The sequence below is a fragment of the Macrotis lagotis genome, chromosome 4 (genome assembly GCF_037893015.1).
Source record: "Macrotis lagotis isolate mMagLag1 chromosome 4, bilby.v1.9.chrom.fasta, whole genome shotgun sequence".
NCBI lineage: Eukaryota > Metazoa > Chordata > Mammalia > Peramelemorphia > Peramelidae > Macrotis > Macrotis lagotis.
Window position 1 is genome coordinate 42794314 of NC_133661.1, and position 13679 is coordinate 42807992.

General features: G+C 33.8%; 2 protein-coding genes across 3 annotated transcripts in view; both read left to right on the forward strand.

Moving 5' to 3' along the window:
* Nucleotides 1–13679, forward strand: part of LOC141520794 (olfactory receptor 13A1-like) — a 396576-nt gene that overhangs the window by 285194 nt on the left and 97703 nt on the right. The gene's annotated exons all lie outside the window — the stretch shown is intronic.
* LOC141523054 (olfactory receptor 13A1-like) lies at nucleotides 9434–11556 on the forward strand. The gene is made up of 2 exons (XM_074236339.1): nucleotides 9434–9456; nucleotides 10626–11556. The coding sequence occupies exons 1-2, from the start codon at nucleotides 9434–9436 to the stop codon at nucleotides 11554–11556; spliced, it is 954 nt and encodes a 317-aa protein (XP_074092440.1).

The following is a 13679-nucleotide window of genomic DNA, read 5'->3' on the forward strand; positions in this document are numbered from 1 at the left end:
GTAAAAAAACTTACAGTGGTGTGGTCTCTGGTCTTTTCCTGTGGTAAGTCTCTCTTCAGGATTCTTCCCTTGCTCCTGAAAGGATCTGCCTGGGCACTAAATCACAAGCTGCTAACAATTTCCAGAATGGCTCCCACTTGTGTGTGGATCCAAGAGAGTCTTAAAGAGGAGGTTAGTTCCCAGTCAGGGAACCAAACTGTGTGAGATAAAAATATACTTAAAAAATATAGAGATTCCTCTGAGCAAAACAAAAAAAAAAGTTTATTTTGGCTTTTCCAGAGAAAAGGGCACATTCCAAGTCTCACAAAGGTAGCAAAGATCCAGGAGCCACCCTGAATTGACAGTCAAGCAAGATTATATGGCCTAACATGATGCCCTCCTCCTCCCTATCACCTCTCTCTGTCAACTCATTGGTTAGTCTTCAGAGTTATGTTCTACTTATGAAAATCTACCCCAGAAACAAAGAAAAGAATGCAAATTTTTCATAAAATATTATCTCACCATGTAGATGATGAGAATAACCTTCGGGATTATAGCTATCTTATTGAAGTAACAGTCTACTTATCATCAAACAAGAGGAGTCTTATGAGCTTCATGAAATATAAGGTTTTTCTCATGAGAACAGTCTGCTGTTCTCTCAGTTAAGATAGTTTTATCATCAAACAGGTGACTAAAAATTGAAAGGTCTTTCTGGAAATAGTCCACTGTTCCCCACCCTCACCCCATAACAGAATCAGGAGGGTGCCTGGCTTGGAGTGCACGGTCTCTCTCCCTCTTTCTTCTAAGAATAGGGTCATAAAAAGTAAGCACAATAGAAATGATTCAACAACAACTTTATTAAATCATAAAATATTTTAAGAGACTTTATATATATATATATATACACACACACACACATATGTCTATATACATACTTTTAATACTTTGCAGTGAGTATATAAATACATTTTTTCAATTCGTAAAGAGATCATTTAGGAGTGGAACCTATCAGGTGCTTCATGTTGATAATGGCAAGATATAAGGAAATAAAATTAGTCAAGAATTGCTAAAATTGACATTAAAAGATCGAGAGCTCTGAGCCATGTTATAACCCCAGAATATCTTTCAAATTTTATAACTAATATGTACAGTTTCTAATGTCAAATATAAATAAATACTTGGACATTGGACAAGATATTGTAAATCATAGAATTATACTTTAGAATTGATAAATAATTTGAGAGGTCAAATTAATCCATTTCCTCATTTAAAGATAAAGAAACATTGGTCCAGTGAAATTAGACATTTTACTAAGTTCACACAGTTAACTAATTGCAAAGTTGGAATTTAAATCACGTTCTAAATAAAAGATAAAATCTTACATTTCTTTGAAGGGAAATCATGCTGGTATTGCATCTGCAATGCTAGGCAAAATTTAATTGTTACATTTCAAGGAGATATGGGGACTGCTGACACAGTAGAGAAAGCATTCAACTAGATGTCAAAAGAACTGAGTTCAAATCCTGATCAAGTGTCTGTGGCAGTAAACTATTACTATAAAGTCTTCTGGGTTTATTGACCCTGCCATACACTACTACATTGGGGCAAATGACTTACCATTTTTAGAATCTTAGCATCATAAAATTTTCAAGCCATGTTTGAAAAATACCTCAGAAACCATCTACTCCAATGCTGTAATTTTATCAGTGAGGAAATTGAGGATGTGGAAATTCAAGTCGATGTACTGGGGATTCATATTCCACAATTAATTAATGAATATTTAATTTACAGCTTAGAAGGACTCTAATTTCAGAACTTCCTAGGACTTAATTTAAGACCCATGAATTTTATGAGTAATCTAAGTTTTTGTGGAATGGGAAGAGAATTAATTTTAGGGTTCATTAATTATAGTAGAACATTTAGATTAATTGCATTATCTTGTTTGTCTTCCTCCACTACATTTTCACACACATTAAAAATTATAATTGATCATTTATATTACAAAATTTTTTTTCCCAATATTGAATCCTTTATTTTCATTTTATTTATTATTTTTGTGATTTTACTGATCATTTAACTAGTTGGAAGATATCCTTCAGGACTATTTGAAGTGACATGTAAGCAAAAAAAGAGATGAAGAGAAGGCAATTTAAGAAAAAAACTAGTAAAATAACAAGACACCAATTGCTGAGTTCATCCTTCAAGGCTTCACAGATAATGTCCACTAAAATTCTTTGACATATTCCACCACTATATACAACAATTCCCTTTGGCAATCATTGTGCTGGTTATTTGGAACTTTATTCATTTTTTTATTTAGGTTTTTGCAAGGCAAATGGAGTTAAGTGGCTTGCCCAAGGCCACACAACTAGGTAATTAGTAAGTGTCTGAGACCAGATTTGAACCCAGGTACTCCTGATTCCAGGGCCGGTGCTTTATCCACTGAACCACCTAGCCGCCCTCTGGAACTTTATTCTTAACAGTACTGTGTATTTTTTCCTAGTTAGCTGGTCTGTTCTTGACATCATGTGCATAAACTCTGTTCTTCCCAAGGTTTTAGAGAATCTGATTTTAAGAAAGATTATCTCCCATGTTGGATGCATGACCGAAGTGTCCTTTGCTCACCTGGTATGACCTGCTCTTCACAACTATGATGTATGACAAGTATGTGACCTTCTACCATCCTCCACATTGCAACACCATGATGAGTAAAAGTATTTGAGTTCTGGCAGTTGACATAAGGAGAATATCTGGACTTAGCACCATTGATAGTGGGCTTATGATTCAATTGTTCTTCTATGTTTCCAATATAATTTCATTCATTCTTCTGTGAAATCCCCCAATGTTGCTTCTTTCTTGCGCCTTAACATGTGTGAACATTCTCATAACAGTCCCTGTTGATTTCTTCTTCTGAAGTAGCAGCTGCTCATTGTGTCTTCCTACTTCATCTCTAGCATCATGAGAATCTAGAGTACAGTGGGGAAGAAGAGACCATTCCCTACCTGTTGCTCTCACCTGAGTAGTGGTCATCATATATTATTGCACTGTGTTTGGCCTATGTCATCCCCTTATTGAATTGGTGGCTGGGTTACATGCAGCAGTTATCCCCAACTTAAACTCTATTATCTACATTTTGAGGATATAAGGGAAACCCTCAGAAAACAAATATCTTTTCACTAACAGTTTAGAAATTTATAGTTTTCTGGATATGGTTGGTTTGTGCAAGAGTGTTCTTGCAGTAAAGATGAAAAGTCCTAAGACTTTGCCTTTCTAATATCCCAAAGATTTTTTCTCATGGTAGAATCTCAGATTCTAGAGTATAATGAATAAGTTATTCTTCTTTCAAAGTATGTGCAATGTATAACCCCCGTTATAGATGTAAATGAAGATGTAATGGATCTCCAAGGGAATTTAGTATTATGGTAGGACAGAATTAAGTGTGTGGTATGTGTATATGTGTGTGTGTGTGTGTGTGTGTGTGTGTGTGTGTGTGTGTGTGTGAGAGAGAGAGAGAGAGAGAGAGAGAGAGAGAGAGAGAGAGAGAGATTTTAAGGTGTGACACTGTGAAAAATGGAAAAAGAGAATTCATTAGCACAAAGGCCCTTAGTCTTAACCACAGCAGCAGAAAGTTCTAAGCAGCATTATGTAAACCCTGGTTCAACTCACCCCTCTCTCTAACCTCGGTTTCTATTTCTCTCTCTCTTTTTATAAATTATCATTCTATTTTACTTTGTGTGGTTCATATGAATATAAAGTTCTTAGAACATCTACACACCATACTTACCTCCATCTCTGAATACTATTTATCTGATGAATCTCTATTATGTGATAGTGATTTCTGTATTCTTCCCTTTCCTTTCCTCCTCATTATGAGCTCTGCATCCCTTCTTCAGTGTCTTCTCCCAAGATCATAAAATAGAATAAAACCATCCTTAGGCCCTTTGTATGCCTTATTTTCCTTCTATGAGTCTAAGATATTAATATTATAAGAATACATGTTTCTAATGTTTTAGTAAAATATAAACATTCCATCATTCCCATTTCCCTTTCAAATAAACAATTAAGTATACTTTTTATGTTTCTCTTGATGCCTATAATTCCAATTCAAAATGACTGTTTAGTTGTGAATCTTTCATCAGGAATGTTTGGAAATTTTCAATTCCATTGAAAATCCGTTTTTTCCATTACAGAATTATCCTTAGTTTGAGTAGATATATTTGTTATATTCGATAGTAAGTTTTTCTATTTTGATTTTTGTAATATCATATTACATGCTTTCATTTCCATAACATTGATTTTGAAAAGTTTTGTGTGATTCTGACTTCCTTGGCACTAGATGACATTCTTTATTTTTATCCTTTTCCCCCCCCCAGAAACTCTGAATTTTAGCTAATGTATTCCTATGAATTTTCATTTGGGTATTTCTTCTATGGGATAATTAGCAGATTCTATTTTCACATTGCCTATTGATTTTTAGAAATATAGACAGTTTTGATTTATACTTTTTTTGAAATATTGTTTCCAGATTTTTTTGCTCATGATTTTAGATAGATTTTAGATAGTTTTCCTATTCCTTTTGTGTTTAAACATATTTTGGTTCCATATTGTTAGAAAATTTATCATTTATATTTAGTCCCTTTTTAGTTGAGTCAAGCTCTTCTTCACACTTATTTGGGATTTCCTTGTTAAAGATATTGCTTGCTCCAGTTATTTTGTTTATGAAGAAACTGAGGCAAAAGGAGTTTAAATGACTTGCCCTGAGCTGTGCTCAGGGTCACACAATTAGTAAATGTTAGAGGTCAGATTTGAACTCAGTCTTTGTGACATCAGGCCCAACTCTTGAAACACTGTATTTTCCAACAACCTTTATGATCTATTCTAATTTTTAGGGAATTGAAATCTTTGATGAGGTTTACTACCATCTATTCAGAGTTTGAAATTCTCCTTGAAATTCTTTCCTTCCTAGTGATTCCATTCTCTTCTTTCCTATTTTGTTTTACAAATATGCAATCTTGAAGCTAGGGCATCTTTTTCTTTAAACTTCAATGACTTTATCTGAGTTATCCAGTTGCTTTCCTTTTGGGGGTTCACTCCCCCAGCAGATGTCTCTCATATTAAAGTGTATCTTCAGGGTATTTAGAGTTTTTCTTGATTTATTTTTCTCAGTCTTCATATAAGGATTTATGATATTTGTGCTTAATGCAGACTCTGCAACTGAACAGTAAGGGCAAGATATATCTGCTTCTAAGTATGATGACTAATTTTTATGGTTCCTCCTTCAAAGGGCTATGTTGATATTTTAGTGATGTACTCTTTCCAGAGGCTCTGCCTTTCCATAGGACTGCTTTAGTTTTTGCTTACATTTATTGCTGCATTGTGGGTTCAAGGGCTTTTCTCTTATGAAGCTTGCACCAAGGCCTTCAGAGATATCTGAGGATTTCTTTGTCTAGGGTATTTCTCTTATATTTGAAGTTGGCTTGCTAATGCCACATTGGATTCCTTATGGCCTTCTCCGTTGCTGCTCTATGCATTGGACTTTCTTCTTCACTGTCTTTGGACTTTGTGGACATGCAAGTTGGCTTTGGTTAGGAGTCTTTCTCCCTCTCCTAGTCTAGTTGCCACAGTTGTAGAACAGATACAATGTGGAGTCCATTATGGCACAGTTACCATTGATTTTGCAATTACTCCATGCTTCATAATGAGATAAAAAGAAAACAATTAAAATATAGTGCCTACCCTCTTGGAACTTATGATTTAGCAATTTATCAAATGGCATGTGACAATATATAAAAGTATAGTAACAAAAATTCAAAATCAATGTGTAATAACTATAAGTGATAATTAAATGTAAGTACATTAAGTAGAGAGGTGCATCTCTAGATGTAGAGATCAATGCAAAATTAGTCATTTCCAGAAACAGGATTCCTAAGAGGTCAATATTCAGTCTCCTTTGCAGAAAATAACCTCTCAAAACTCATTAGTCTTCACCTAAACATAGTCCAGTGATAATTTTCTATAATTAATCCTCTTGTGATTCTTTGCCCCTAAATCCCTGAATGGCTACATGCAGTATTTCAAGGACTTGTTAGAAATATGATGGTATTCTTCTATTAATAGCAGAATATAGTTTCTTGGATTAATGATCTATGATTATGTGAAAGAATATGTAATTGAAGTAAAATTTAGCATTGCTTTGTGACCAAATGTATCCTGAAGTAGATTATCATTGCAAAGTCAATGTGATTGATAGATAGCGAATTAAAATTCCAATTTTCAAAAATCAATTTTTTTGACAAATGAAATGTTGACTAAAAGATGTTGAAGGCAGAAGATCAAAAAAAATCTTGGTTTAGGGAAGGGCTATCAGTGAAGAGAAATGATGGCATTGAAGAGAAATGATCAAAGAAATGGAGAATGCAAAGTTGTCAAGGTATCTTACTCAACAAATGTGAGTATAGCTACTAAGCCAGCTAGGAGTATGTAAATACTAAAAATAAGAATATGTAAATGTATTCATTTGAAATACTTGGTTACAAATCAGAATTTAAGTGGAATGTTCAGAGGTATTTATGCTACCAGTTTATTGTCACCTATAAGATCCTGAACAAGGAACACATGGGTGGTATAATACATAAGTAATTGGAGATGAGTGAAGATTGTTACCAGATGGGGAAAGCACTATGTGAATTTCACTTATTGAAATAAAACATGAATTAATAAAAGAGAAAGAGCAGTATTTGGAGTTCAAAGATAGAAGTTGAAATCATGTCTCTTTTACTTCTTACATGACTTTAGGTGTGTCACTCAAGCATTACTGGGTCTCTATTTCCTTTGCTGTTAAATGAGAGAATTTGACTAGAAGATCTCTAAAGTCTCTTCCTTGTCTTAATCTAGGATTCTATGTTTCTAAGAGGTAGATATGCCTGTTACCCTGTCAATATAATGAGTATGACCAGGAAAATTTCAAAATATTTAGGAATTGAGTAAATTTTATTAACAAAAACAATGATAAGTACTACAGTGGATGAAGCTTAGGTTCAAAATGTCTTAAGAGAAGGGTTAGATGTAGGATCTTAGAACAAGAAAAATGCCTCCTTCTTGAAAAAAGTAGCTATTCACAAATGCAAGGAAAGTGAATCAAACTTCTGTTTTATTGTTGATGTGAATCAGGATGGCATGGATGACATGCTCAAGACAATAGCAGAACTAGGATTTGAAATTTGGTCCAAAGTACAGGGGTAATTTCATCCCACCATGCTCTCTCCTAGGGATAACTGAATAATAAGAATCACCTTAGGTTTGTAATACAAATAATATCATTCCCATTCTTCCCCTTTACAGAGGATTACAGTTGTAGATCTGATAAAGGTTTTAGAGACATTAAGACCAACCTCCTCCCCCACTACCATTTCACATAAAAGGAATCCAAGACTCATAGGGATACCATAGTCACATGACTACTAAGCATCAGTCATAAAATTCAAACTCAGGTCTTTTATTTTTCTTTTAGGTTTTTGCAAGGCAAATGGAGTTAAGTGGTTTGCCCAAGGCCACACAGCTAGGTAATTATTAAGTGTCTGAGGCTGGATTTGAACTCAGCTACTCCTGATCCCAGGGCCGGTGCTCTATCCACCGTGCCACCTAGCCACCCCAAAACTCGGGTCTTTAAAACCAAAGTCTTGGAGACATTTGACTGATAAAAATGATATTTAAAAGTAAAAGCTACTCCTAGTCAAAATTATGAATAAATTGAAATGATTCATAGTAAATAAGTACTTAAAGTTAATTCCAGTGGATATCCTATAGCTAAGCAATAAGCCCCCATAGTTGCTTAGGAAAGATATGATATGAATTATGAATAATTGATCAGGTAAAAAATTTTAATGAATAAAAGGAATTCCACATCTTTCAATAAGGCTCAATTATCTTGGAAATGGAAATGTAGTGTCTGGAAGAGAAGAAAGGGTACCTGGTGTGCAGTCTGACTAGATATAGAAGAAGACAGAATTTTTAAGAATTTTGCAAATCTTGAGGTGGCTAGGTGGCACAGTGGATAGAGCACCGGCCCTGGAGTCAGGAATACCTGAGTTCAAATCCGTCCTCAGACACTTAATAATTACCTATCTGTGGGGTCTCGGACAAGCAACTTAACCCCATTTGTCTTACAAAAAAAACCTAAAAAAAAAGAATTTTGCAAATCTTTTCTTAAAATTCCTAATAGGCATTTGAAAAAAGTTCACCCTCAGCCTACTAGGATTACTGGCTTAGAACAGAGTCTATTTTATTTAATAGTGTTCATCAGCATTTGTCTAGTTATCTCTCTTGTAATGGATCCTAGATGAGACTTCTGTTTCCTTATTTGACTGTAGACTTATGAAATTGAAGACAATGAAAATTAATATATACTCAAGATAGACATTTTACACTCAAGGTGTAAAAACTCTTTTCACTGATAGAAATCAGGCAATTTGGATATAATTTTCAGATTTAAGAGAGTCAATCTCAGACAGTGAGAGATGAAAAGATTTGCCTGTGGTTACACAGGTAGGATGAATTAGTAACAGAATATGAATTGACATCTTCCTTCTCCAAGGTTTTTCATATCACATTATTCTTCAGATTAAACCTTATTTAAAATATTAATTATAGCAAAACAATAGCAAATACTAAAGTTCTAGATTTTGTGTATATATATACATATATGTATATATACATATATGTGTATATATATATATATATATATATAAACTTACATACATACACTTTGGAAAATACAATGTAAAATAAGTTATTTGGAAAACTGCAAAGTGACAGAAGAATGCTTGAGATTATATTTGCTGACAAAAAATGTGGGCAAATATTATCCTGGTCCAAATTCTTTCTCTGTCTTCCCTCAGCGTGACTTCTACAAACCTGAGGGGGGACTAAACTCATACTCTAAGACAAATAAAAGAAAAATGAGAAAGATGATATAGATAATAAAGATGAATCACTAATGTAGCAGAATTCAAAGATGGAAAATCATGGTTAAAATAGGTTTAATAATTGGAATAGATAAAGGGACACTTGGATGGTGGAAGAACTCTGGAGTCAGGAGAATCTGAATTCAGACCCTTGACACTTGCTAGCTGTGTTACACTGGACAAAAGGCTTAATCCCACTTACTTCCAGAAACATATGTTATTTTAGTGTACATATGTTTATATAATATAAATATATATGTATACATATATATTATATATATATATATATAGTTGGCATTTTTGTTGGAATGAAATATTTCACAAAAGTTTTTGAAGTCCTTTGGCTTTATATGACAAATAGCCTTTGCTTGATAGCTGACATATCGACATTGGTTCCTATTGATCTCTCCACTTTAAGAAAGAGAAGTAATATAAAATCATAGAGATTGTGTTGGCAATTTATGTAGCATTTAATTCTAGTAGTCCCTTTCATGATGGGTATGGAGATTTCAATGTCTCTTCTCCAGGACCTTTCCAAGTGAGTAAAGACTTTGTTTAAAGTTTTAATTTTTTCAGCCATGTCAAACATATTTTCTCATTAGCCAGTGGTAGACACTTTGGAATCTTCCATTCTCTAGACTTCTTGATCATTTGGGAGAATTTTAGTTTCATACAGTAATAGAAGCACAGATTTAAATTGCAAGGAAGTCTGGCGGTCATGGAATCCAACCACCTCATTTTGCAGATTTAGGGTTAAGGCAGAGGTAAATTAAATAATTTACCCAGGATCTGTGAGAATATTAACTTCTCAGATTTTCTTCAGGAATATTTCCATAAAATGGAAATGATAAGAAGTTTGAGAAGTTACAACATTATATGTATGGAAGTTAATTTGTTTAAATATAAATAGATTCAAAGAAAAATGGATTGGTAGCATTGATTCTTAATATTTGTACTAAGGCTTGGACTGAATTTATGTTTTCATCAGTATAGAGATTTTGCAGGAAACAAACACCCTCCACCAATGCAAATCAGTACCTTCTCTGCAGTAATCTTTAAACTAAGGAATAAGGAATGAGGGAATTGAATGAGGTGAATGGGGAAACCACAGAATCGTGCAATTATATGAATTCAAAATTGGAAAGCACCTTAGAGGTCAATTAAATCAATAGATGGAGATGGAGAAAGAGATCCAGAGAAATTAATGATTTACCAAGGTAACACCAATTCCTTCTCCAGCTGGCATTCTAAGAAAGGAGAATATCAAGGAGAAGCATAATGATTGTCCAGTTGAAAAAAGATTTGAACAAAGACTTCAAATCTTGATGCAAAACATAGCAGAAAGTTGGTACCATAAATAGTTATTGTTTCATATGTGTACAAGAGTAACCTATGATCCTTCTGCATCAGAAGAGAATCCAGGCTGTATTAATAATTTTATAACATTTCTATCTCTTAAATTTATTGAATTTTACAAGTTGATATTTTTAATTTAAAATTTTATTAAATTATGGATTCACTTGGGTTACTGTTATATGTTGTACATAGATTGAATTTTAAAAAAATCTCTTATTTTCTTATAAAATTCATCAAGTTTGGAGAAAGAATCAGAGTTCTGTGACTATTTCAACTGGAACTGGAAGAAAGCAAGAGAAAAGGGGGTAAAAATTCTGTTTTCAATAGGATGTTGTTTAATAACCAGACACATGTGACTGAGTTCATCCTTCAAGGTTTCTCAGATAGTGTTCCACTAAGGATTTTGCTCTTTGGCACCTTTTTTTCTTTATACACAGCTGCCCTTACCGGGAATATCCTGATCATTGTGTTGGTTATTTGGAGCACCACTCTTCACACCCCTATGTATTTTTTCCTAGTCAACTTATCTATGCTGGATATCATGTGTATAACATCTGTTCTACCCAAGGTGTTGGAGAACCTGCTTTCTGATAAGAAAACCATCTCGTATGGTGGATGCATGGCCCAAGTATACTTTCTTATCTGGGCTGTATCTGGTGAACTCCTGCTCTTGACAGCCATGGCTTATGACAGATATGTGGCCATCTGCCACCCCCTGCACTATAGCACCATGATGAGTAAGAAGATTTGTGTCCTTCTGGCAGCTGGGGTATGGGGCATCTGTGGACTTAACACTACCATCAATACTGGTCTTATGATTCGTTTATCCTTCTGTGGTCCCAATATCATTAATCAATTCTTCTGTGAAATCCCCCCTGTGCTGCTTCTATCTTGCACATCAACATATGTGAACAATATCATGACAGTCCTTGCTGATGTATTCTTCTCAGTTCTGAATTTCCTGTTAACCATTGTGTCATACTGCTTCATCATCTCCAACATCATGAAAATCCGCACCAGAGAGGGAAAGAAGAGAGCATTCTCTACCTGCTCCTCCCATCTAATTGTGGTCACCATGTATTACTGCACTGTATTTTATGCTTATGTCAGCCCCATATCTCGCTATTCTCCTGAAAGTGGAAAATTGGTGGCTGTAATTTACACAGCAGTTAGTCCCACCTTAAATCCTCTCATATACACTTTGAGGAACAAGGATGTTAAGGAAGCCCTTAGAAAAGTGCCTCTATTTAATAAGTGAAAGCTTAGAAATTTAAAACTTTCTGTATGGGACTGATAAAGTTATTCTTGTAGTGATAATAGAAATTTCTCAGACTTCATCTTTTAATAGCCTCAAGATTTTACTTACTGTATAACTTCAGATTCTAGGGTAGGAGAATGCAATTTCTAGATACTATTTCTAGAATCCCCTAATGAGTTTTTAGTAGACATACAGCCAAAATGGATCTACTAGGGAATTTAGCATTCACCAAGATGGTGAATATTTTCCCTTCCTTTTGCTTTTTCAGAATTAGAAATGACTGAGAGAAGAGAGAAAGAGAGAGAGAGAGAGAGAGAGAGAGAGAGAGAGAGAGAGAGAGAGAGATTGATTTTGTTCTTGAAATTTTCATAAATTGTCTAAAAGAGAAGACTATGGTAAATAAATATTCTCAATCAGTAAAATGGCTCTGTAATCTCATTAATTAAGAATTGCCTCCCCATAAAAGGATCACAATTCATTATTATTCCTCATTAAATATCAGATTACCATATCATATCAAAACAGCTCAAAAAGTGAATGAAAAAAATAGTATGTTAACATCCTCAGGACAAAGCAAACCAACATAGTCCCATTTTTGATGTAACAGGGATAGAAAGTCATAATACTGTTCTACCTCTTCATGGTTATGACGTATGACTGGCATGTGATGTATCACAGCCCTTGTTTTATATTATCATAGAACAAAAAGAAATAGTTAAGTCTGAAAATCCCTGGCTCTGACTTTAGGGGAGTTGTTTTTGACTCCTCAACAAATACCAGCTTCTTGAAGGTCAAGTTATCATTCTATGGTCCTAATTGTTTGACTTCTTTCTTTGTGAGATCTCTTCTGTTGCTCCCCTGATCCTCTAAATACAGGAATGACTTCATGACCATCATGGCTAATACATTCTTTTATGTTCTGAGTTTCTGGTTTATTATGCTGTTCTATGGCTTCAGCATCTTCAGCATTATGGCAAGCCATACAATAGTGGCTTAACAGAAAACAACCACAATGACAATAACTTTTCTATCTACTCCTCTCACTTCATTGTAGTAATTCAACCATAGTCCATGTTTATGTAAACTCAGGCTCCAGTTGCTCCCCCAAGAAGGGCAAGATCATGGCTATGCTTTAGAGTGAGTTCTCCTCTGAGCCCTCTGATCTATACTTTGAGAAATAAGGATATCAATCATCCCCCAGAAAATATTTTCTTCTTCATGGGAAAAATGATGATTTGTTAATCTAAACATTAGAGAAGGCTGCTTCAGATTATTATAAAAATGTCAATTATTTTATCTTTTAAGAAACATTTAAACGTGGTGCTTTAGGGTATCGTCCAACACGATTAAAATAGCCAAATTTTCTCCCTTCCCCTTCATAATGTCAGAATACCTTAAGATGAAGAAAATTTTTGAAACCTGATGAGATAAAAATACACCTATTCTAACTCTCATCTTATTTATAAGAAAACTGAGACTCAAAGAGATTGTGATTTTCTATTTTTAAAATTGCACTGTATTTATTTTTCTCCATAATTTCCAAATTCACTGGGGGGGGAAAATAGAAATAAATAAATAATTCTTTTAATACATAGAATAGTAAATCAAATTAAATTCCCTTGTTGTTCACATCCAATAATGCATTTCTTATTCTGAATATTAGTCTATTATCTATCTGTCATTATATCACCATCATTCTCCTATATAAATACACTATTACCATGAATTATTATTTAGGTGACTCAAATTTGCAAGGTTTGCAGAATGACTCAATTTTAAAATTTATATTAGTATCCTTAACTAGTCTGCATTCACCCGTTTCACTCTGCATCAATTTATTCAAGTCTTTTTAAGTCTAATTTCATAGAGAACAATTTAATTTCATTACTTTATTTATCACAATTTTCCATTCAATTCTCTAATAATGGGTACTATCTTAGTTTATTCTTTTTCCACTATAGTGCCATTGTAGATTATTTCATATATGTACATAATATATATTATACATATATATTATACATAATATATATATGTATATATATATATGTATATATATGGTTATACTTCATGAAGGATTTTTCCATCTTTCTTTGACTTCCTTGGATATATAGATGTGTCAGTGA